The sequence below is a fragment of the Pygoscelis adeliae genome, unplaced genomic scaffold, assembly GCF_000699105.1.
Source record: "Pygoscelis adeliae isolate BGI_AS28 unplaced genomic scaffold, ASM69910v1 Scaffold44, whole genome shotgun sequence".
NCBI classification, from domain to species: Eukaryota; Metazoa; Chordata; class Aves; order Sphenisciformes; family Spheniscidae; genus Pygoscelis; species Pygoscelis adeliae.
This window is the reverse complement of record NW_008824761.1, coordinates 317,111-344,064: the sequence shown is the minus strand read 5'-3', so window position 1 is coordinate 344,064 and position 26,954 is coordinate 317,111. Positions and strand designations below refer to the sequence as shown.

The 26,954-nt window shown below is 40.3% G+C and overlaps 1 protein-coding gene across 2 annotated transcripts in view; it reads right to left on the bottom strand.

The window, feature by feature from the left end:
• KLF12 (Kruppel-like factor 12) overlaps positions 1 to 26,954 on the bottom strand; it is a 253,528-nt gene that overhangs the window by 96,468 nt on the left and 130,106 nt on the right. For both annotated transcript variants that reach the window (XM_009323519.1, XM_009323520.1), the window contains one exon: positions 976 to 1,519. In XM_009323519.1, the coding sequence (XP_009321794.1) occupies positions 976 to 1,519 (544 nt within the window). The remainder of the gene's footprint in view (positions 1 to 975; positions 1,520 to 26,954) is intronic.

The window sequence follows — 26,954 nt, the reverse complement described above, 5'->3', positions numbered from 1 at the left end:
CAACTACCTGAAAGGAGGTTGTAGCGAGGTGGGTGTTGGTCTCTTCTTCCAAATAACAAGCAATAGGACAAGAGGAAATGTCTTCAAGTTGCGCCAGGGAAGGTTTAGATTGGATATTAGGAAAAATTTCTTCACCAAAAGGGTTATCAAGCATTGGAACAAGCTGCCCAGGGAAGTGGTTGAGTCACCATCCCTGGAGGTATTTAAAAGACGTGTAGATGTCGTGCTTAGGGACGTGGTTTAGTGGTGGACTTGGCAGTGCTAGGTTAATGGTTGGACTCAATGATCTTAAGGGCCTTTTCCAACCTAAACGATTCTATGTTTCTATGATTCTATGCTACTGCTCTTTGGCCCAAAAGCCTTTTCTTCGCATGTTCCTACAGCCCAACAATTGCTTTCTTTTTGTGTAGAAACAATCTCTCTGACATTCCTTCTCTTGCCAAATCTTTATCACCTGGTGAGTTTTCCATGTTCATAAACGATTCTATGTTTCTATGATTCTATGCTACTGCTCTTTGGCCCAAAAGCCTTTTCTTCGCATGTTCCTACAGCCCAACAATTGCTTTCTTTTTGTGTAGAAACAATCTCTCTGACATTCCTTCTCTTGCCAAATCTTTATCACCTGGTGAGTTTTCCATGTTCATCTATGATGTTTTATATATATTGTCATTATTCCGTTGTCCTATTTCTTCAGCTTCTGGGTAGGATTTATTCCTCTCAGGACAAAACTTGCCACGAGTTGTCTGAGCATCCAGCACCACTGCTGACCTCAATCTTTATAAAAATATTTATTTATTTTGAAGAACATCTGGGATAAGATTTTTAAAGGTTCCTCCTGATAGCCTAAGTTAAATGTCTTTTCAGCAAACAACCCTGTAAGTTTGTAAACTAACAGCTTTACACCTTTGTTACGTTTTCCTCATATAAGAGCAGTTTTAGAGATGACACAGATGCACAAAACTGGTTCCACCTTACCTTTGACGTGGCTTCTCCCATCCTCCAACAGTGGTACTACTATAGTGTTGTTCATATTCCCAGGTGATCTCACAGCTGTATAGACAACAGGTACCGACTGTACCACCACGGGGATACGGTGCACGTGACTCATTTTGTTAGACTGCAAGTTCATGGGGCTTGAAGGTGGTACTGGATGGATAATGTGCAAAAACTGCTGGCCTCCAACACCAGACGCAGAGGCCACAAGAGGACCTGGAGTTAATACTGACGGTACAGATGCCGCTGAGGATACTGATGTTATTACTGTGGGTGATGACGCTGGCCGACTAGAAGAAGAAGAAGTAGAAGTAGAAGAAGGGGAGGAGGCTGATGCTGTCATGGAAACCGGTGAAGATGAAGCTGCTGTAGGGGATGACCTGGCTTTGTTTATTGACAAGTCCACTGGTTCAGTCTGTGTTTGGAAATGGTCTGTAGATAATGAATCCTCCACGGGGTCTGCCTTCATGTTGTTTAGTAACAAGGGTACAGCTTCCATATCTGGGTAATTGTGGACGTTTGGAGACTGTTGAGGAAGGACAAAGGGACATAGTTACATATGTGGCGAAAGATGACTTGCACACCCAATTGCTAATGCACATCACACAACGTGGTCATGAAAGCCACTGGATTTGTTTCCTTTTCTTGTGTCAGCTCATAATTTTAAAGGACAAAGCATGCTAGAAAGCACAGACAAGTTCTACTCCCATTTCTTAGAAGGTGGCAGGATTAACTGCACAAAATCACCCTGTTTCTTTCACTACGCAAAGTCATCAGTGATAAAAATTTTAGTATCTCCACAGGTAGCCACTATTTATATTCACAGGACATTTCCTCCCAATATCTAACTTGAAGCTACAGCATTACTCTCTTGTGTCATCTCCAACGGACATGAAGAAAAACTGGTCACCACCATTTTTCAAACAACTTTCTGCATGCTTGAAGACTGTAATTTCCCCCTACTTGCCTACCTTCTTCTAGACTAGGCAGACCTTGCTTCTTCTCTCTGTCATGTCACCTTTAAAAGAACAAGCCTTAGCACTCTTGTTTGCTCTTTGCAGTGATCTTTCTAGGTTTGTCTGCATCACTTTTCAGAAGGCAGTGCCTTACGCTAAACACTGTCCTTCAGTTCAATGTCTGACTTTTTGCATTCTACATGGTTTCTGATAATGAACTTACAGGTCAGTACAGAGCCCCACATTTGTATGGTTGTTCTGTTACAGGCAGCAATGGCTACAGTGATTCATTCTTCTGAATTAGTACAGTAGATAGCCTTCCCTGTTGTTATAATTTTATTTTTTTTTATTTTTCCATACTAATTAAGAACAATTTTCCTGATTTTGCAAAATAATTTTATGTTTTAGACCACCTCTTTCAAAGCTGGTTGGTCTAAATTTATTCTAGACTGGTGCCATCTGCTATTTTTATAGTTTTATTCCTTATTTCCATCATCAAAGAGGTTAATAGAATTTTTGAATAATGCTAGGCCAAAGATAGATCCCTGGAGAAGCTCATTTGATATATCTTTCCTTTTTGACAGTACGTCATTAATAACTGCTCTTTAAAAATGTTTTTTCAAGTAATTTTCAATAGGCAGAGCAAGGAGGGAAATGCCCATTGATAATCTGGTAGTAAGACAAAGCACGGCTCTCAGCTCCTCAGCTAAGTACCTCCATGGCACTGCACTGCAGCAGAGCTTCTCTGCAGGTACACAGATGCCATTACGTGCTGTAGTATGGAAAACTAACCTCAATAAAAAACATTTGCCAAGCTACTTCAAACCTCACTTGACCGAAAGCGATTTTTCCATATACAGATCTAACAAGCAATCTTTTTATGGTACCTAACCAGCTCTAAATGCATTCTCTCTATCTCTAGATTACAGTATTTACTAAGTATCTAAAAATACTAAGTCAGAAATATTTGAGCCACAAATATTTTAGTTCATCTACTCTAAATAAGCTAACAATCAAGCAAGCTGTGAATTCACTTTGGGATTTTTATAATCAACTATGTTAAATATTTTCATGGAGAACCCTCCTGGTTTTGAGTCAGAGCCAAATTTCATCACAGAATGGAGTTCTATTGCAAAAGGAAAATAGAAACACTAATATTAAAAATTGTAATAATAACAGCCTAAGTGGATATTATCCCTGGCATGCTGAAGGATGAGATGTTCTAGTAGATCCCATCTATTCAGCTGATTTAGCCTGGTTCTTGGATCTGACATTTTCCCCCATTTGAAAGCAAGAACGTCTCTGGAACAGTGAGTCTCTTCCTCTATTCATACACAAATCAACTTAAAACAAAGGAACCCCAATTCATCCGGCCCCTGGACCCTGCTGTTCTGCTGTAATACAAATAACAAAAGAAAAAATCCCTTTATAAAGACAATGGGAAGTTCTCCTGCTAAAAAAGAACACAGAGTGAAGAACAGGTCACTTTTCAAAGTGCATAAAACCAGCTACGAGTGACAAGGTTACGAAAACCTCTTCCTCAGGAAGACAAAACTGCCTGTAATTGCCCAGTGATGATTCCTGGTAACTTCCTCTGAAACACCTTATCCAGGCTATTGTCAGTAATGAGATTCTGCATTAGGTATACCATATATGCCATGATAAAGACAAAATCATAAACATAGATGGCACCAAGTAGTTCATTTGTCAAATCTTGACAAGTCTTATATACGCAATGGGCAAACAGACTGGTTCTGCTGAACTAAACAGACTGGTGGTAGCGTGAAGGCAAGGCGGAGAGGGACACCCTGCACAGGCTATACCCAAATCTTCATAAGGCCAAAGGCAACATCTTCCATCTAAAATGTTTGAGAGAAGGGGGATAAATGGGATCAACTCATGGGCAAGGGAGATGAGCGATCCCCTTGTGCACATGGCTGGGCAAGGGTCATCTAGAAGCAGTACGAATCGCCACAGGGCAGACAGATGTGCCACGGAAGAAATCCTACATGTTGATGTACTTCCAGCCTTCCCCTGGGTGCCAGAGGCAGATTTCAGGTTGACCCAATGCCACCTGCCTCAGCAGCACAACTTGTTACTCTGTGAGCTGAAGGATGGATTACCCTGCTGTTGCTGTTCAGAGCACCCTGGAGTGCTCTGAGGGCACCGGGGACTTGATGCACCCAGCGTATGCACATCAGACTGAGTCTTTTGACTTCTGGGATACTTCTAAGACTGGACACAAGGGATCCACACGGACCTTGAAAGCAGTCCATCACCAAACCGAGCACAGTCTGCCCCAAAGTCCCACCTTCCTTTGCAGCAAGGAGCATCAGTTCCCTTACAGAAAGAGTAAGGAAGAACCCCAAACCCTTATGTAGCTGATGCCACACAAAGTACTTGTTCCGTGGGTAGAGTCAATTGTCTTTGAGACAAAGCACAGGTCATGACTTACAGATTTTTCTGGACTGTGCTAAGAACAGGCCTTTGTTTTACTATAGTAATTACACCTAGTCCTTTGGGAATTTAAAAAAAAGGAAAAAAGTACCATGTAACTGCAGTCTATCATACAAATCACTTTCTCTTTTAATAGCTCTTCTGCATTTACTTTTGTACTGTACATTCCTTATATTGCATCTACCTTTCGGTAGGTACCCTCTTCTTGTCCAGAGCTGCTGGAGGGGCCATGCAGTCTCCATGTACTACAGTAATACAGTTGATATGATTATTTCAGTCTTCAGTAATGAAACTAAACTCGAAACATTTACAATCCCTTCATGAATTTCTCCAAACAGGATGAAAACTGGTATGCCCTTCAATGACCTTCTTTGCCTGCCAAAACTCCAAGACTAAGAATGCCTTTTCTTTGGTAAATTCAGGCTGTGACTGATGTCAGTTGACATTACAAAAGACAGCAGGATCCTTATCAAAACAGGTTTGTACATCCCGTACTTAAGATAAAAATTGTAAACAAGTGTCGTATTTTGTTCTGGTGGTAGTGAACAAAGAGATCTACCCCAACAATTCACGCTCCCTTACAGTGACCTACGAGTGGTATAGATGTTTTTCCATGATGTCAGATTTTATCTAAGCTGCCAAAACTCTATTTAAGCTGCATTTTAATCAAAACTTTGAACATTAAATTATCATTATTTTCTGAAAATGGATGGTATTGCAAACCTTTCCCAACGATGATGACTATTGCAGAATTAGGAACTACGTGACGAAGAGTAGCAACAAAGCCAAAAGGCATGGCTGAATTCTCAGCACACTATTTCCTAGTATCTCCCCAGGACGTTAATTAACCAAGAATTAACTGTTCATTTCCCTAGATGCTGAGTGTTGGCGTTAGTTTTACTTAACGGAACCACATCTTTTCTAATTGAGACGATCACAACACTATGGCTGGGATATTCAGAGGTATACCTTCAGCCATTCTGTCAGCTCATAAAGTCAATTGGATGAAAAACAAATGGTTGCATGTTTTTTCTCCTGTCTCTCTATTCCTGCCTTTCCATCCTCTTCTAGTAAACCGGGCTTCTTGTGGTGGTGTGGGCTCAGCTGATTGCTAGTTTGGGTGTCTGAAACAGGTTTTCCCCATCTGGCTCCCGAAAGTGTCTGTGTTGGTTTTGCAAACTTCATTTTGGTTTTAGGGGTCTAAACTCTTGTTGAGAGTTTGGCAGCTTCCAGAGCATTTGGTGGGTTAGAAAGGGTTCAGCCTGAGGTCCCTGTAACCCAGTGGGCTGCCTTGGACGCCAGCCCAGACCATGGGAATACAACATGAGGGGGTACAGCTCCATGCGGCTTCCCTCATCTCACCGCTCCAGCCCGCTGGTACAGAGGAGAGGGACAGCTTCAGCCCTGCCTCCAGCTGGGACTGAGAGGCAAATCTCAGCAATGCCTCTCTCTGCAACACTGCCGTCACATCCTTATGCTGTTCACCATCCACTCAAATCCAGGCTGAAACAGAACTGGAAGGCAGGTTAGGATGGCTCCCTGCTAGAAAAGGCTTTTTAAGAAAGCTGCAGCCTCTACTAGTCAGTGCTCTTGGCTCATGCTTTTTGTGCCTGCCCTTTAAAGCTGTACAGCAACATTCTCTGCAGTGCCCCATTGCATTAGCTTGCCATTAATAAACGCCGCCAGGAACATAGCACGTGATTTCCCTATTCACAAAGCTGGTTTTGGCTGTGTAAAAAAGCATTCCTTACTGCCTGTTTCCCTGGAAAAACATTATGGAAAAACAACCAGCCAGCCACACAACCAGCCACAAGACCCTGAGTGAACCATGGTGAAGTTATGGCCGATAACGTGTTATCTGCTAGATGGCTATCCTTTCCTGCACAGTTCTACTTCATCTTCCTTCCAGCCCCCTGAACTCCACCTCCTCTTAACTTACTTTAGGGTAAATTTTGCAACAGCCCGTTTCCACTCTCTTCTACTCATGGCAATCTCCTCTGTGTACCAGCATTGTCTCCCATCCATAACCAAGCCACGAAGAGCTCACAGGTTCCACACAGCTGAGGTTAAAACCAGTGAAAAAGCAAAGATCATTTTGTTTTCAGCAACTCATCCTGATGCCTTGCAGTTCATCAGCTTCACACGGTACTAAGCTTCAGTGAGTCTTTATGCCTCTGTGGAGCTTTATTGCTCCCGCACAACGGAGTTTACAAACCTCCAACAATCAGTTGTCAGCTTTTAAAGTGTTCTTCCTTTCTGGCAGCAATCTCCCAAGGTCAAACAATTTGTAAGAAAGCATACCAAAAAAGCTGTCCTTGATGACGGAAACCGAACAGACTAAATTTAGCATTTATAAAATAAGCTGGCTTTGAGGACAGCAAGTTAAAAAATAAATTGCTAGACATTTAACTCTTCAGTCAAATTACACAAACCCCCTTCTTGGTTGTCATTGTGGCTGCCCCACCTCGTTCTGCTCTGGCAGGAGAAATTTCAGGCAGGATGATTTTGTTTTGTCACAGTTAAAGGAGAGTAAGATGAGAAAAATCGTACTCCTTTTGAAAAGCTACCCACAACTTTAACCATGTCGTTTCCACTTACACACCAAAACGCCGAGGCTCGGCAGTGCAGGCATGCAGTCTTCTGGGCCGGCGGTGCAGAACTGCACCCAGCTAGAGCAGCTTTCAGCTCTGATCATCATGCTTGGAGGGTGAAATCTAAATAACCAGGAATATTCTGCAGGTTACAGATTTTCTAGCACTTCACAGTAAAAGAAACACATGCTAGGTTCAAAATGACAAAAACCACTTGCTCTAGCAGAAGTAATTTGATGTTTGATTTCAAAGTGGATGTTTCCAACCCTCAAGGCCTAAAAATAGAATGTCTATTCTCTTTGTGAGTCTGAAGAGGCAAAAGAAACTCAGCACATGCTATGAGGCACAGGTGGCCTTTGTTAGCAAAGTGTTGCTAAATGTGTAGAACCTACAGAAGATGCCCCAAAGTAAACCAGAATTAACTAAGAGCTGGGGAGACCAAATTCAAACCAACCATTCATACACAGACAAGCAAAATTCAAGCTCCAAGGCTGCAAAAATTATCTTTTAACTTTTCCTGAACAATCACACTACAGTGTTATTCCACAACTACTTCAACAATAAAAAAGTACCATGAGTTGCAACCTTTAGTAACAGCCCAAACTAGGACTGGGGAAATGTGCTTCAGAATGAAAGGAGATCTCTATGCAAACAGCATTAGTTTTTAAACATGTTTAACAATGAATGCAAATACATCTAGTGTGAAATGACTTATTTTTAAATAATACATTTGCAAAGACAGAGTAAGCATTAAGGTTATTTGGCATTTAACTCTCCTGTCCCAAAACTGACACATTTACCAAAAGGTTTCCCCAACGGCACAGAAGGACAACAAGTGATTACAGACTTCTACAGCCCAATAAACTAATCAGCCCCTGTACTATCTGGTACATTAAATGTAAAAATGATACATTCCTTGACCATGAGGCCAAATTCTCAGTATCTCAAACTCTACATAGGCCTGCCGTGATTTTTTTTTAAAAGCAACAAAACCTACCCTCTCAATCCCTAAATCATTAACACATTCAGAAAACTAGCTGTTCAGCATAGATGTATTATTTATATTTGAGCAGTGTTACTAGAATGCTCTATCAAACGACGAATCTGTTGAAAGAAACTAATTTATGCCCATAGCTATGACACAACTCCTCAAAGCAAAACGAGTGTAACAAAGGTGTGGAACAACAGTATTGTAAAAAGTGGCTTGCAATATTACTTGCTTAAGCATATAAAGAATTCCTTGTATTAATCCATTTTAGATTCGAGAATAATTTCTGAACAAATGGCAGATCCCTAAATAATTGTTAAAGGGGAGGTAAAATACCATGAAAAAATATCTTATTGCCCACAACTCAGAATTATTCTTGGGGTTTAAAAAAATGTTAGTTTATAAAATCCCAGACAACAAGAATTTCACATATCCACCTAGCAGTTCTCCTCGTAAGTTTTTCCCTCATGTTTTTGGGGTAATTCTTCTCCTTTTAAATTTCATAGAATCATAGAACCATTTAGGTTGGAAAAGACCTTTAAGATCATCAAGTCCAACCGTTAACCTAGCACTGCCAAGTCCACCACCAAGCACCACATCTACATGCCTTTTAAATACCTCTAAGGATGATGACTCGACCACTTCCCTGGGCAGCCTGTTCCAATGCTTGACAACCCTTTCGGTGAAGAAATTTTTCTTAATATCCAATCTAAACCTTCCCTGATGCAACTTGAGGTTGTTTCTGCTTGTCCTATTGCTTGTTACTTGGGAGAAGAGACTGACACCCATCTCGCTACAACCTCCTTTCAGGTAGTTGTAGGGAGTGATAAGGTCTCCACTTAGTTCTTTATTTTCTCTAGTCCAATTTTAAATCAGAATCTTTCCATTTAGTTTATCCAAAAACTATGCATCAAAGAGTACTATGAGTTAAATGAGATTACTTGAGTTAATAAATTTGAGTCCTTAATGTTTACATTAGAAAATAATAAGAAAAGTTGTACTAGACATACATTGGGATTTATAAATTAATTTCATTTTGTCAATCTAGACTAGTTACTTAGCCTAAGATGGAATACATCAGGAACTTTCCGCAAGTAAACCAAGCAGGTTTGCCGATAGAGAGGTCCACCAAACTAGCAAGGCTTAGTGAAAGTAACTTTTTTAAAAAAAGTACTCAGCAGCATTTACATTTCTAGTTCAAAATATTCAAATTATATTCTAAGATTTATTTTTATCTAACATGGAAACATTCAATGTTTCCACACAAACCAACTTGCACTAAAAACAGTTTGCTGAAGATCCTAAAGTTAAAATTTTGATGCAAAGATTTGGTAAATATTTTATTACTTTGCACTTCACCACAGAATATTCATAAATATATTAGCAAAAAAGGACTATGATAAATAATGCATGAAACTATTATTTATACCTTTTAACCACCTGCAAGCTGTTGCCCAGCTCCATGCAAAATTCAGCCATGTCCCCACCAGCCTTGGAGCTCAGCACTCCTAAATTGATCTTGCACTTCCAAGTCATTCCTCCTTGGGCAAGCAGTGCCAGATACCGCAAGAGGACTCTGTGTACCCCGTAAATACAGCTAGCGTGAAAAAGACATAAAAGACTGGCCAGTTAATTCCTTTCAATTATTCCTCATTACTCAGTCTTGCTTGCATGTCCTCTGAGGTATGAAGGTACCCATGAACCACTTCAACAATTCTACAGCTACCTGATAAATACATCAGGAGTGGTGGTGGAGGTGCCATGCTTGAAACTCCCATCTAATATGTTACCCATACACTGCAACCGGGTTTCTCTCTGTCTCTCTCTACTTGTCTTCGTTCATCTTAACTTCCACCAGAAGGATTCATTTTCCTAAATGAACCTCCTTCTTCTGTTTACTGTCCTTCAAGCTGAAGTTTAAGTTCGTTTTGTTCTTCTGATCTCTCAGTTGAGACCGCATCTCAGTTTCGACATGCTTTTCTTTACTAAAATAAATACATTGAGCAGAACTAACTATAGTTAGGTCTGACTGAAATTAAGCCTTTCAGTGGCTTGGGGGGAGGGAAAAAAAATTTCACTTCAGAGAGAAAAAGTTTAAAGAAGTTTTTACTAAAAATAGCACTTTCCAGTGTCTGTTCCTTGAACAGACTTCAGGACACCTAACCCAGAACTGGCTGGCTGTCCTAGTAAAACAAACATGCCTGGTACCGTTCGCTGGCACTGAGGGTCCATGGCCTGAATTTGTATAGCCAAAACCTGTCATCCTCCGAGTGCAGGTGGCTCTACCCCAGGCTTGTTAAACTGGACACAACGAGCTCACCTCTAACCCCCTGAAGTCCTCCTCCTGCTTCCCACTACCGCCCTTCCTCTGGGACCGGGCAGCACCGAGGAGGACATCAGCTGACCTCAAAGAAGGAAAAAGAGCCAAATTTGGCAGGAGAAGAATAACACTTGCTGGAAAAAAGCCCTACAGAGGCAGACAAAACACAGAGATAGGGTCTGGCGCTGTCTGAGAGAGGAAACTGATAGTGAGTCCTGGCTGGGAAGGCTGGGATACCATCAGCAAAGAGACCGGGGCTCCAAGGGGTCATGCGAGGTGAGCCTGCGAATTAAGGAAATTAGGCATTTTAAATCCTAAAGAAGCCATTATGTCACCTAATGTCACCTCAGATGCAACTGGGAGGACTACGAGACAAAGATGAGGCTGGGAAGGAAATGGTGCCCATATCCCTGGGTGGTGGGGTTGGCTGGGAAGGCTGCGGGGCTGGGCTGGGTGGGGGGGAGATTTTTTTTGTCCCATCCCGGAAGAGAGATGGGTCAAGCTTGGAGGGACCAGATAGAAGGGTTTGTGCCAAGTAAAGCAAAACGCCCTGCCAGCGCCTGGCACGGGACCTGAGGCTGCTGAGGTTCACCATTCTTCTACTGTCAGCAGATATCCCTGAAACCCACTGGTGAAACATACCGTCCCTCCGCAACACCCATCCACAAAACATGAAGACGAGAAGTGCGTATTGCAATAATTGCCCACTACAGGGTCTGATCAAAGTTAGCGCAGACAGTCCTCTTCCTAACACTGCCCAAAGGCAGATGGCTTCATCTTTCAGACTTACTAATGTTCTTTTCACACAGCTTTTGGGAAGGGAGGATTGGGATGGCTATTTTTGACTTTTTCCCCCAAAAGTGAATGTGCTCTTATATAAACTATGAATACGTATACTTGGAAAATTAGTTTTTAATGCCTCTGGAACGGATTTTGATTCAACTCACTGACCTGCTATGTCACAGTACTTACTGTTACAGAAGAAAAGACCAAGAATAAAAACCTAACCCTCTCTGTGCACCTTTTCTGAGTCTTTATATATATTATAAAAATTAGAGTTAAAGGCTAAATAAGATAGGGTATGGATTCTGAGATGGACAACCTGTTGACACCATACATGGACCAGCAGACAAACACTCAGGTACAGACCATTTAACCAACACTCTGGAGCTGACTGTGAAGACTTCCTTGTTTCAGTCCTTATCCTAAAGGCAATAATAACCAGTTACTGATAACTGCAAACTGATTAGTCTTCAGGAATCTCCTTTAGATGGGGATAATAGAGACTACGTCCACTTTACAGAAGGGAAAATGCAGGGGTAGAATCTCAAGAGTTTTTCCAGTACTACAATATCAAAGTTTAGAGTTACAACATTAGAGCTAAAACATTATAATACTCAATAAAAAATTAAATGCATTCTAACCATGAAGGCCTATTTATATTATTTTATTCTTTCTGATTTTTAAGGGTACTGAATATAAACAGCATAGAACAAAACCTATCATTATTCACAATAACATTCATGCTCTAAAGTAAAGCCTGCAGCATGTATCTATAACAATTCCCATTATTTGAAACTATCACATCTGAAATCTGAGACAATTGTACACACTCATATTCTTATTTCTTTATACCTTTAATCTTAAAAACAATATATATCTCAGCAACTGAACTAAAATGAACTCAAACTGATTATTTTTTTAATAGCTAACAATATCACAGTGATTTTTATTACACAGCGAAAGAAACTGGGTATTTACTTGTTTTTCTCAGAACAGAGTAATACAAAACTAATATGATCACTATATTATTAGTTATGGATGACATCTCTCTAAGTTTGTTCCAGAGGACTAATTGTTTTTAAACAGAGGAAACATCAATTTTTAAAGAAGGTGTTCGTAACAGCAGCTTAATAACTTTTCATTTTGTAAGCTTATGTCAACTTTGGAATATATGACAGTCCCTAAAATTAAATTCTGTTAGAGACAAAATTGTTGGGTTCTGACAACAAGTTATACATATAAAATAGCAGATCAGACACCTGAAGCTAAACTGTAGGTAAAACAATTCTCTTGAGTCACATTAAGAGATACACATTTTAATTTAATGGAAACTTCTTATATGCTCCCCATGGTGACAGGGGCAACAAGGCACAAACTATTTCTCCTGCTTGTCCAGAGAAAAAGTGGAAGAAATGGAAAAGGAGAAAAGAACCTTTTTATTTTGGTCCACAAATTATTTTTCAACAGACTGAAAAGTTTTATTTTATTTCCAAGCTCTTTAGGAGTTTCTGTTTAAAAAAAAAAGGGGGGGGTAAATATTAAAATGAACCACCATTAATGATGCACATTGACCCATTTAATATTTAGACAGTCAAAGAACACACATCCGTTATTTTCTGATCTTTTTGTTATTTCTTTACTGATTATAACAAGCTAGTGAATTTGAAATCGGTTCCCAAAAGTTTTTGGTTGACCTAGATCCCCTTTCCCTGCCTCCTCCCCACCCCTTTCCTTTGTTAACAAAACAACATTTTGTACAAAGTTTACCCTTGGCTCTTTCACTAAGCCAAATGATTTGGGCTCAGTTCGGATGCCCAGGCATGAGAGACCTCCTGGTGTACGGAAGACGGCACGGAGCTGGGGGACAGGCTCCGGCACCCTCATGGGGAGGCACTGGCAGTGGCTGGGGTACACCAGCACACCTCAGAGGGCACAAGGTGACGATGCTGGCAGCCGTGCTATTTGCTACCGACGCAAACCCCAGCAAAAGACGCACACAAGCACCTCCTGCAAGCACAGGAGGCAGAAGAAAAAAGTTCACGCTTTGCTTCATGCTGGTAAAAAGGTTCCGTAATGGTTTATTTCATTTTTAATACAGAAATAAACACTGCCCACTACACGATGTTGTGTAACATCACAACAGTGATGTTAGGGTAAGCACTGTTACACATACCCACGTTAGATGCAACAGGACACGACACCTGGTACTGGCTATGGAGCTGATGTTTTGCCACATCATTGAAATCACTCCCCACATTTGAACCAAATTTATTGTTATGGTCAAAGAAAGAGGGTCCTCGACTCCATGTCTCCATCGACTGAGCATTTATTGTCGCATTTTACACGCGTACACAGACACATGGATTCACCCTACTCAACAGCCAAAGCTTACGTGAAGGATCCAAAGCTACTGAGCATTTCCAGAAGACTTACTGTTCAAGGAGCACCACTGTTAGATGTAAGAGTTGATCCCTGCACGTGTGCTACTTTGCTGCTCTGACTCAGAAGGAAGACTCGAGTTACATGCAAAACCTTTGTGCTAATTTACTTCAGGAAGGGTGCATGAGGTAACTTTAAAAGAAGTAGAAATTGAATCGTTCTATTTTTCCACTAACCATTGTTACCATGCACAACCAAATGAAGATGAGCACACCAAATACATCTCTGAGTAGACATAATCAAGTTTCTGCTTCTCCTGAGACACAGACACTATTACTCTTGTTGACATGTGGGTCTTATGTTTAAGCTATTTTACAGCACTAATTAGTACTGACAACTCTTTAATATATTACAAATTAAACAGGAGAATTCACACTTAGGTTTAGGGTTTTTTTTTCCCACTGAATTAAAAAGAGTATCTCTAGCTTTACTATATACATAATTGCATGTTACAGCCATGAAAATCTAACACAAGAAAACTAAAAGCTGTAAAGCGCAGCTGTTTCATGAAGGGCTTGGCGTCTCACAAGTTTGCTTCAATAATTCAAGACTTTTGCACTCAAGCAATACAGAAGACAGTTTCTGACACAGAGCAACACCTGAGCAGACAGGACCACGGTTCCTCTGCGGTGCAACCTGGGGCAGAGTCACAGTGTAATTACTCTGATTAGCTCAGGTACCCCCTTCTGAATGTCAGTACACTCACCACTTTTGCTCCATTTTCACCTCTAATATCCTTCACATCTACACATGAATGTATCACAGAATGGTTTGGGTTGGAAGGGACCTTAAAAGATCATCTAGTCCAACCCCTGTGCCATGGGCAAGGATACCTTTCGCTAGATCAGGTTGCTCAAAGCCTCATCCAACCTGGCCTTGAACACTTCCAGGGATCGGGCATCCACAACTTCTCTGGGCAACCTCTTCCAGTGTCTCACCACCCTCTGTGTAAAGAATTTCTTCCTTATATCTAATCTAAATCTACCCTCTTTCAGTTTAAAACCATTACCCTTTGTCCTGTCACTACAGGCCTTGGTAAAAAGTCTTTCTCCGTCTTTCTTATAAAACCCCTTTAAGTACTGGAAGGCTGCAATAAGGTCTTCCCAGCGCCTTCTCTTCTCCAAGATGAACAACCACAACTCTCTCAGCCTTTCTTCACAGGTGAGGTGTTCCATTCTTCTGATAATCTTCATGGCCCTCCTCTGGACCAGCTTTAAATGTCCTCCCTATGGTATTTTCATCTGACAGTAAAGATTATCCTTCTTAGTTTGGTACAAAGCCAACACCTCCCTCACCCGCCAAAAGATATTTTAGACGAACAGCAACGGTATAAATGAAAAACACTCTCTGATGGCATATAACACCCTTTTGCAATACTCTCCTTGCTGCTTCAACAGCTTGTCTAGTCCATAATTTACAATCCATTATACAGGGGCAAGTTTGCCAGACGCTGCTCATCTTTACAGATACACTGGCCATGGCAAAGAGCTTGTGTGTACTTCCCAAGCAACAAACTTCACAGTAACTGCCGCACCAGCGAAGAACAGGTCTACCACTTGCATCTCCAACTGTGAACAGGCCAGTTTTCGAAAGAAAGGTTGAAACAGCTATGAAAATGAGCAGGTATGGATAATTCTTATGACAAGGAAAGTTTCTTATGCCCTCATTAGCTACACACTAGAAAGATTTAAGCACTTTGGATTAACTTTATAAGGAAAAAAATCCCCAACAAATAAAACCCATCATACTGAATAGAAACACACCTATCTTAGCTAGCAGGGAAGTGGTCTCTCAGAGCAGCAGAACATCCCACTGCCTGTCCTGCTGGTGCTGGGCTAAGCCACCCAGCATCCTCACCATCTGCCATCAAACTCCAGAACTGCAGCCCTCTTCTACAGCCCTGAAGTCCCTCCTGAAAACAAGGAAGGTGCAGTTGAGAGACCTGAGTCCCACACTGACCTTTGTTTCACATTTTACAGGAAAATAATGACTATTCCTCAATGAGGCGACATTGAGGAGGGAGTCTTGAGTTCTGGTCCCATGTTATTTTAGATAATCACTGGATGAAATCAATGAAGGGTTATTTTGTAAGCAACATATGAGATTGTGTGAGCTGTCAGCAACCTCTGGCCTGCGTGCCAAAGGTGGCATGTGGGTAGATTGCAAATAGCACACAGTAGGAATTTGATGCTAAAATCATCTCTCTCTCAAAGAATCAAGATGACATGAATTACCTGTTTGGTAATACATATCCAGTTGAAGAGAAAAATCTGGTTGAGAACAACACTGTTGAAAATTTGCCTAACAAGTAAACTACGATCCCAATATTCTCTCTCTCTCTCTCTCTCTCTCGTCCTGATGCATCAGAAGGATCCCATCTCAGAACAGCCTCGTAACTGCACCTGGTAAACTATAAAAAGCCTCGTAAATAGAGCTCTCCTTGCAAGTGCAGGAGATGGATTTGAATCTCTTCAGGCACCAGTGCAAACTGAACGCAGGTCTTCCACATCATTAGTCATTAAGTAACCCATGCCTCTAGGTACAAAAGGGCAGGACCATTACCTGCTATTTCTGTATTTTAAAATACAAGGTTTCAGGGCATCTAAAGCAGAGTCTAAGTCAGAGCAGTAAAAGTTTTAACATCTCAACCACAAGGTCAGATATCATCAACAAGAGATCTATAGATCACCTCTCTTCCTAGTCCTGATTAGAGGCACCTGTCACTGAGCTGCTCTACATTTTAAAAGGACCACATACACATAAATAAGATTGTAGGCCCTAAGAAATGTAATATATTATTAAAAAAAAAAAAAGATTACATTCCTCCAAATTTTTGCGGTCAAACAGAAGATTTAAAGATTTCAGTTTTGAATTCTGGCACCAAAATCCCTACTGATGTTCCAGTTCAGGAACAGATCAGGCTAAATGCCCATTTATTTTGCTGTGTAGAGATTCAGGAGAAAAGGAAAGTTGGGTTCACACTTGTGTATGACTAGGTGTCCAAGCCACTAGCTAACATGGACATCATTTAACACAACAAAAGTTCTGTGAAAAGACTGTTTATAATCTCATTACAAGATTTTAATAGAATGACTCACAGTTAATATAAACCCAGGTGGTCTTCACAGACAGATGAGGTACTTCATCATATTACATGGTAACAAGAACTTCGATATAAAAGGGCCTATTCCTCAAGTGCACTAAGCATTTCTGAGGAATCTGTTTAACTTCAAACCAAATGAGTCTACAGCTTAGACAGCAATTTATATTCAACTACAAACTAATCTAGTGCCTGCATAGGATATAATTAATAGCTTTATCGCTTTATTATCCTGGAATGTAATGACAAGCTTTGTCACCATTTTTTTCCCTTCCCTCCGTTTTAAAAAGTGAGTTCTTATATGGAAGGAAAACAACAGTTATATTTTACCATCTGTCACAGATATTGCGATTTTATTAAATTTAAAGTAAGTTAACAATCATACTGAAAGGTCATCACTTGGACTTCACAAAGCCAGCTGTATTAGCCCAAAGACTAACTACAGTGGCTGTGCTATGTGGAGGAATACAACAAAGCATTTGCACTCATAGATTAAAGGAAGCAGATTTTGCTTGCCAAATTCTGTTTTGTATGTGAATGTATCATCCTCTAAAACCTGCTTATTTAATTTTATGATGTATTATGTGTTCAGCATAACATTAGACGGTGGATCAGCCCAGACACCAGTCCCGTGGGATGCAGGCATTGCTTAGAGTGACCAAGGCTGTTGCTGAACCAACTAATGACTCCTGTTCTGGGGGAACAGCTTTCCAAACGGCCAAGAAAGCCAGCTTACTAATTGATCTACTTTGACTATTAAAAATATGTCCCAACAGGGCTGATTGATAGTTAAAATAGTAGGGCCGGCTGGCTGCCAGAAAAAAATGACTGAATGTGAGAATCTATTGAGGGAAATCTGAGGTTATTTATTCATACTCAGCATCTCAAAAGAGAAAGAACATTTGTTTAGGCCAGAATTTGCAGACTGTGCCCTGCTTCAGGCATCGATGCTGTTTCAAAATGCTGGCCTTGATGTACCTAAATGTGAAAAATTAAGGAACCTTAATACGACAAAACAAACAAACTTTTTATAATACTACATAAGATATAAACCTATGAAAAAGGAGAAGTTTGGCAAGTAAAACCTAATTCATGCTTTGCCTTCACCCCACCTGTCTCCAAAGACTTCTATATACAGAACATTAACGCATATGATACAGTTGATCTTAGAAATATTGATTACACTCCAAAGTAATGACATTTCAAATCACATCTTCCTTACATCCTGAAGTAACAGAATACTATCACAGAGTGATATGTTTATCATTATGAGGCTAAGCCAGTTATCTCTGGAAAATTACTTTACTATGTAACTCTTTCAAGATACAGAAATATGTCTTACAACAATAACGCAGCACTTGCAATAGCAATTGTATACAACGAAGATGGCAAATACGGTAACTGGTGGTTCTTGGAAAGGTATCGTTAAGTTCATGTCGAGTTCAGTAAGTCTCTCCCACTTGAAAGGTTGTGAACGATGTGAGACATTTTTTCCAGTATTCCCCTTACAGATTAGCTTCGTCCAGAAAAAGAACTAGTGCGGCTACTCTCAAACAAGCAGTCAAAACCTCCTGGGGAATAGACGTCTTTGAGTCTTGCCTTCAGTTTTTCAGATCTGGCAGAAAGGCCAAATCCTTGGTATATAAATAGTAAGAAGTATGCCACTCATTTTCTCTCCACATACATTTTTGGTAATGACACACAACACTAAAAAATAAGGAAGAAGAAAAAAATCCAAAAAATGAAATGAAACGGAGAGAAATATTAATAGATTAACCCATTTAGTTCATCTAAGTTACAACCAGAGGATCTAAGAAGGAAAATTAGGAAGAGCGAGTCCTCTGCTTTAAATTCCCAAACAGGGAGAACATTGCCAGGCAAGATGATCTCAAAACCACAGCTAGCACTGAACTTTCTTTCTTCAAACAAAAGGACATAAGACAATAAAAATTCTCCCAAACTAGAACACAATGGCTTAAAACCCAGAAATATATCATCTGTTTAAAATGTCCTAACATGGTATTTCTGATGTTACTGCTATTGATGAACTAATCTAGAAAAAAACCCTTCCTTAACAGATAAGTAGCTTATGAAATTTGAGAGGTACTTAGTTACCAAATATTACTCTGCTTATGGTACTCATGGGTCAACGTGACTCTTGAAATCTTGCTGTGCATTTTGAGAGCTGGTTTTTAGTTCACTTTGTTAACTTAACCACCAAATAAACTCAGTAAAACACTACAGCTGAAGCCAATGAACCAACATACATTACACAGCAAAAAATCCAGAAAATTTACTGGTGGCGAAAGGAGCATGTCAAACTGCTTTTATTATGACAATAAAACAACAAAATATGCATTAGACTTAATGAAGAGAGTGTACTTTGAATACTCCTGTATTTGGATGTCTACAGTGTAAATGCTGGCACATGAGCTACAGGAGTTTAATCTTTGGCTATAGTCAGTAGAGCCAAGAGAGGCCAGAGAGCTCCCGAGCTGAGTGGAGCTGCTGTCTCCCTGAGGACAAGATCAGCCCTCCAAGGCTCTGGGCTTCCAGCAAGAAAGCTTCCCCTTAGTAACCAGGTCCAACCACCAGCCTATGTACACATGCACTGGGATGGTAAAACTAAGGTAAGAAAACACATCGCTCGGAGATTTTTCTACTATTCCACCTGTATAATGGAAGAAGGCCGCTCTCGCCATAATTACGATAATCAAGATTTCAGGTGGGGAGCTGTATACTCAGCCCCTTCCACTTCCGAACTGTAGACCCCAAGCTGCAAAATGGGTAAGTAACGAAACAGGGAAGCAAAGTGCCTCAATAAAAGGGAGTCTCATTCAGAAATTCTGATTTCCTTGATCTGCCAATATCCACTTTGTTTTGTCCAGATTAACCTTCGGCCAAAGGTACGCACAGCCAGAATGTGGCTGAGGTAAAAATACACAGAGCACAGCAGGAAGCAGAAATAGCACAATGTTACTCAACCAGACTAAAACACAGCTGGCTATAGGATGCTCCAGAAAGACTTTTTTTCTTCTTCTTTACATGAGGCACCATTTATAGGCTTTTAGAAGGCACTAGACTTAGATGATGTCCAGAATACTGAATTTTAACTTCAGCCTGGTTTTCCCAGGAAGGGTGTTAATACCTCTTAGGGCAACCAAGGGAATCACAGGTATTAAGAGTATTTATTACCAGAAACCAGTGAAGTGGTTCAACTTACTCTCAACAGAAAACTCTGAAGTGACCAACACAATGAAAATATCTATACAGTAATGAATTACTTTGATAAAATGGAGTAAGATTCATTGTTTGCATTCATGACAGAGACTTTTTTGAACAGGAAAATTAACAATACATAGGAGATTAGAAAGAATGAGTAGGGCATATGTGAATTGCTGTCTATTCTGTTTTACAGTGCATCATAAACCTATTGAAAATTAAGATACTTAATCTGAGCTTGTATTACAGAAGTCACAATGTAACCTGATACAATTTGTGGTTTACACACTATTACTATGCATATAATAAAAATGGAAAGATAATAAACACTTGTGTGGTTACTAAATGGCACGGGTGCCTGTGACCAAGTTCAGTTTGTAGCTGAGTTCGATGTACTGAATCGGTTCACCTTATGGAGTAACAATTTCTGATAAAGCAGATTGCGAACACGAAAATGAAATTTTATTCATTTATTTCACTAATAGTGATTAAATTCAACTGACCTCTAAGGACTATGAGCTATAGCTTTTTGCTTGCTTAAACTACCAAGATTACTATTAATGTAAGAACGGGCATTAATGTGAGGACTGCAGACCTGGCCTCACGTGTCCCTAATGCCTTGGGCAGCTGCAAGACCACCACTGCGCTCCAGCAATGACTAACTTGGTCAATGGTTAACTCTCTCCGCCCACCATCTGCTTACACCACAGTCAGAGAGGTGGTAAATGCTTAACGGGGAGGAAACTGATGAGGGAGTATTTGGCAGCTACAACCAGCATAGCGCTTATTTTTGGGTAATGAATCACCACTTTTATCGGTGTGGTGCTGGTACCTTCACTGCGCAGAAAACCTCGTTTCTGGATGGGGCTGGTGGCAGGGCAACAAACACTGCTCTTGGTAGAGCCATGTCAAGAGACTGCTTTGGACAAACCAGAAAACCTTACGGACGAAGGTGGATGTGTGCAATACTGCTCACCGTCATTCGCCAGGCACACACCGAGCTCTGGGAAAACGGGACTACTTGTCTGGAGATCTCAGAGAGTTTGTTTATGGTCAATAAGGATCACCTTTTCTTTCAGAGACAGTGAAAAGAAGATTGAGGATTCAAAGAAATCATGCCAGGTGCCAACGATGGCGCCCAGGGCGAAAGCTGGATCCACTCCCTTGTAGCCCATTTGCATTAAAGTGATGTCACACCACAGAAATAATACTTCAAGCTCTGTCAAAATCTTGAATGAACTCGCAAAAATTGGAAAATTGGAAAAAAACTGACTAAACATTATTTTGATACACTCAGCTGAAGCACATCTCTGAAATGCGCTCTCCACAAAGCCCTTGGCAGCCTCACCGCAGGCTGCCCGGGACCAGGGCCAGGAGACTTAGCCGATGTCATCATGGGCTAGAAATTTCACTCCGGCTACCTTCAAAGCCCACCAAGATGACAGTGAGGTGAAGCAGCTTTTCTTGGCCCTACAGTGCAAGCGCTCTTTAGCAGTGCTGTAGGTTGTCAAGATTTATTTGCCCTCCTCCTCTTGCCTCTCATTCAGAGTTTGGGACTGGTTCAAGGTCTGACCCAGCTTTTGGTACTTCCTCCATGGTCTCTTGAACACAGATTTCCACCACAGCAGCACTCACAGTCACGGTATAGTTACATATAGGTCAGCAACTACTTTCTATGGCATATCAGCTCTATCGCAAATGACATCCCAATAAAATGGTAACAGATCCACTGACATTTTGTCTCAACATTAAAGATGTCACAAAGTCAATGAATGCATCACACACGCTTCAGGGTAGCGAACGGGTCAGACCAGTGCTTTTGCTTTACTATTAACTTTGGTGGAATCCAGAATCCCCAACAAACTCAGCAGAAGATTTCCCTTTGCCACCCCAAAACAGGCATCTCGTAATTCAAACACCTGCCTCAGCATTGCCTACAGTACGAAGTTATTCCATCCTTTTCATCCTGCCTTTAAATTGACATCAAGTGCCAAGGCTTTTTATATAAGCTCAAGCCTGAGAATGCATCTGTCTATATTAATATCCACCCCAAATCCATTCATTTGGGGATCCATCAAAAACAGTGGAATATTAATAATTATTTATATATAGATACACACACAAAAAGCATAAAATATAAAAATATTTAAATATATAATTATATATCTATATAGCTATATGGTATATGTTTGTGTATATATTCATATTATGTAATAATTTATTTCCCTATACATATAAAGACATACATTACAAAGACATACATTATAAGGACTTTTTTTTTTTTTTTAAACCAAGGCTATTCTTGGTACCACTGAGCTTCTACTCACTGACCTGCAGAACAGCTGAAAAATCAGCATAAGACAGTGACTTTACTTGAGTATCTCTTTTTCTCTTTGTTTTTTCCCCTTTACAAACTCTTTAGAAAAAAACAATGGACACCAGTTCTTCTTTTTTAGCCAGTTAGTTTTTATTAAGATTCCCCTCAATATCATAATGAACATTTTAGTTTGAGAATTTCCAATTCATTTCTGCTTATGACAGTTGGTTTTACACCAGCACAACCCTAATATCATCCCTTCAAAGATCAAAGGAGAAGAGAGAGAATTCTAATAAAATCAGCTCTAGTTCCATTAGATTTCAAGCAGTGCATATGAATCTGCTCCTTGGGGGCTGATCACTAAAATGTCTCTCTCAGCTCTGGCTTCTTATTTTTTGTATCTTCTTCAGAAATTCAGTTCCCACTCGTGACATTCAGCGATGAGTATTTTTGTAGTGTATATACAATATATTGCTGTGACCATTGCCCAGAAACAGATGCCTAATGTACACTGCACATACACTTGTTGCTTCCAACTTGCAATCTTTCAGTGTGTACAACAGACCTAAAGCCACAAGGCTATTTCTACTCCTCATTTCCACTGTCACCTCTGGAGCAGAATTGTAATCGATCGTTTGCAATTCATGTATAATTTAAAGGATATCACAGCAATGTGTCATACATCACTCTGTAAAGCAATGATGCCTACCTAGAAATCTGTTTGCCAATTGTAATGAATCTGCATTTAAGCTCTATTCTTATTTTTCAATTATCATACACAACAGTAGTAAATTTTTTCAAAAAACAAAGCTCTGCATGATGCTATGGGATGCATCAATGTTTTTAGAGTGACTAGTACAAAATCTTTACTTCGAAGCCACAATACAAACACAGTCAGGTGTTCTGCACTGCAAACTATTCTTTCAGTAACATAACATCACATTCCAAAATAAGAATGTAAACAATCAATATTCTCTTTTTTTATTGTTAGTTCAAGACAGTTACAACTAAAGTTTCAGTACAGTGATCTATTAAGAGGCTGTAACAATACTCAGCAGTGCTGTATATAAATTTACCTATACAGGAGATTTTAGTAGCATACGTAAAGAACCGAAATGTGCAGAAATTGTTTTATAAGTTTACACATTAGGATAATCTTTTTAATAGGACACGTAGACCCGGATGGGGGGGTTCAGAAAGGATTATCCCTCTGCTATGGAATATTCTATTTCAAAATTTCCATAGGAACATTAAAACCCTTTTGAAACGCTATCAGGCTACCATCACTAATATTGTTTGAAACACCTGAGCCCATATCTATGAAACTCCTTCAAATCCTTTGGCACCATAACAGAGTGAAGGTGCCTGACACCTCGCATCCTGAGCAATAAAGCCTCTGAAAAAAGAGCAGGGTCAACGCTATGGTTTGAAAAATATGACTTTTTTTTTTTTTTTTTTAAATGCATTAGCTGCATCTGTGACTATATACACATCTTTAAGAGACTGATAGAATTAAAGACCTGATCTACATATCTAGTTAGGTACCTGAACCTCCTTTGTTTAATTGGAAATTGGGAACATAAGTGCTGTGGTGGATCTGAAGCACAGTCTCCCTACTACAAAGCAGAGATTTACCTTCAAGCTCTGTCCATCTGTCTGCTACTTCCCTCTCCTCCTTTACCATGTTCGTCGCCGCTGTCAGTGTAAAACCAAAGGCGATCATTTCTCAACCAACCCATCAAACAACCGCTGCTGCGCTGTAGCTGGTTAATCAAACGCATCCCTTTTGAAGTGTACATGCTGGTACTTTATCTGCCACTTCAAATTAGCAGCTCTGAAAATTCAGGTCCATTTGCAAACCACAGTCTGTCCCAATCCATTATCACATGACACTTGGTCAGCAAGCAGATTGTAAATTAACATTTCCATCTTCTGCTGTAGCCTTTTAGTCATAGTAATCACAATAAAATCTCTTTAATCAGCAGACTCATAAAATAACCAAGACGGATGTCTTTTATTTGAGGAAGACCTTGTGATACACATTATGTCACCAGCTGCATGGGGAGAATATCAGGCTTTGCTAAGGTAGCAAAGCGGGAAGCTTTCTCACACTCAAGCCATGACCAGCTATTTGAGTTCCTCACTGATGCAACGCCTTCTGCTGCGATTAAACTGAAATAAATAACAGATATTTCCAGTTTTCTCTTGTATTCTCAGTGTATTTCCGATGATTTTAATGAAACGATCCCACAAAATGCCTGCAGATCACCTAAGAAAAGACAGACGTGCCCCTGTAGTATCATTTCTACAGCATTCAAGGCAGCCTTTTCAACAGGGCTTATAATTAAGAATGCTTTTGATGGCGAAATTGGGCCTCTGCTGTTAATCAAAGGACCAAAGACACCCCTCAGCATGCATAATTCTGCACCTCTTTGTTTCAGGGAAATCTTGACAGGAAAATAATGGTTCCTTCCATTTCTTTCTTCTCCGTCAGTTAACCAGGGAAGGTTATTCTGCTCTAGTCTCCCAACTGATGCAGCATAAATTACTGGAGGGCGAAGGCGTCGGAGGCACATACTTCCCAGGAAACCTTTTGCATGTATTTTGCACTGGGGGTGAATGAACTGACTTGGGCAAAATGGCCTTTGCCAGAACCTACGGGTATGACCCAGAACGAATTCAGTGCTCGTTTAAAATGCAGGAAAATTGTAGCCAGCTGAAACAGTCTGTCCCCCAAACCAAACCCATTTCTCATTCTTCAGATTTCCCCAAATATGATCTCATCTCAGACCCAGCTAATCTCAGAGGCACAGCACTGCCAAGACTCTTCAAAGACTTGAAAGACCTGAAAACAAAACTCAACGTATTTTTGCAAAGCTTCTGTGTTGAAATGAGGTCCACCTTAGACAAATCTTCCAAGGTTACCCGTTGCTTGTATTTCCAGGGAAAATTCTTAGGTTTATAGGACACATCTGAGTTCGCAACTTGTAGAGCTAGTCGTTACTCAAGGCACAAGGATTTCTGGTAACAGGGAAATAAATCAGAATTAAAAGGTACACAAAAAATAGTGGGGAAAATGTATGCACACAGAAGAAATATAAGGAGCTTTGTTCAGTCGCAATCATCAAGACAGGTCAAACAGTTCCTGATCCCAGTTTTCAGTGTTTTGATCCTGTCATTGATTTATCTCCCAGAGAAAGTAAAGAAGTTTAATCTTCAGACAGATACTGAAATCACTGCAGCTAAAGAGGTAGAGAGCTCTCAGAAATAAACCATCTTAGGTTGCAAAAGCTTTTTATACTTGCAAATTTCATTAATCATTCTTTTTACAATGTGCAAGTTCAAGACAATAAATCTAAACCATTCCTAAAAATTATCAAACTAACAAAGATGGAGGTCCTAGGGCAATCTCGACCATGAGTTAACTACTCCTGTGCTGCTTCTTTGCTGTTACTGGTCAAAGAGGCTTGTAAGAGATACGGACATCCCTTCACCTTGGCTGTATCCCCTCTGTGCCACATCCATGCGCCTCCCCCATGCAGAACATTCATAATTCACTGAATTTACAGTCTTATTAGGAAAGGATCCATTTAAAGAAAACTCCAGCATGAATTTTACATCAGTTTGCTCCTTTGGGTATTCCAGTATTCTTCAAAGAGAATGTGTCAGTAATTAATGCAGGTTCATATGTTTCTTCCTAGGAGTCAGCCCACGTATGTGTTTTTGTCCAACAGGATACGTCCCTTAGCAAAGGCCTGAGGAGCACTGGGACCATCATTAGTTCTCTAGTGAACCGTCAGTCACTTCAGTGTAATTGTCTAGAGGTCCTTCTGAAAGAAGCGTGGTCTTTATTTTTCATTGTTCATACAGAACTTGGTCTGATCTAAATATCTCCTTTCCTGACGTAGTCTATTTTTACTGGCTTTATATTTCTTCTACGCTACCCCACTTGGTATTAACAGCCAAGTGAAAAAGTTCCAGAAGTAACTGGAATATTTAATTTGTTTTGAGGAAATGTAACAGAGTTTTCATCACTATCTTCCCACCAGAACCAGGTAGAAGTAGTGGGAATTACAGCCATTTCCTTCTGGTTTGCAGTTACAGAGGGACAGATGCCACAGAAAGACATTTGGGGACACAAAGGTCAAAGAAGAAAGAGGACCTGAGATAAGTAACAGATACGGCATTACCAGTTACAACAGCAGCTAAATCCTACTCTATCAAACATGACCATGTGGCTCTTACAGTAGACTTGAGGGCACAGTACTACAAGATATCTTAGAGGGCTGCATCTAGTCTTATTTTTAGTTTTAAATCAGATAGCATTATAAAGACGATGTCCCTAAAGGCCATTCCCACACACTAAACATTATCTCCTGCCACCCACAGAGATCACGGGGCACAGCCTTTCCACGCTCTACTTTGCACTCCATACTTAAGCAAACCATAATAAAAGCATCTTCTTCTCGGCAGCTCCCCACCCCCTGCCCCTGAAACTACCTTCTCTTCCAGAATTACTGATTATGCTGTTGTGCAACGTCTTCCAAAACTTTGACTTTCTTCCCAGACATGCTAGTCCAACCACTGGAACAGCAGGAGGGAGATTAAATTTGATACCAGAACGTCTCTGCCAAGGAGAAGCCAATTTTTTAAAATACGAGCTGTTTTTAATCGCTACCAACACTCTGTGGGTAACAGGGTTTTATTCTGATCTCAGCTACAGTCACATTAGTCTGAAACTGAAAACTTTACAAAAATTGGAGGACATTCTTGATGGATTTTTTTCAT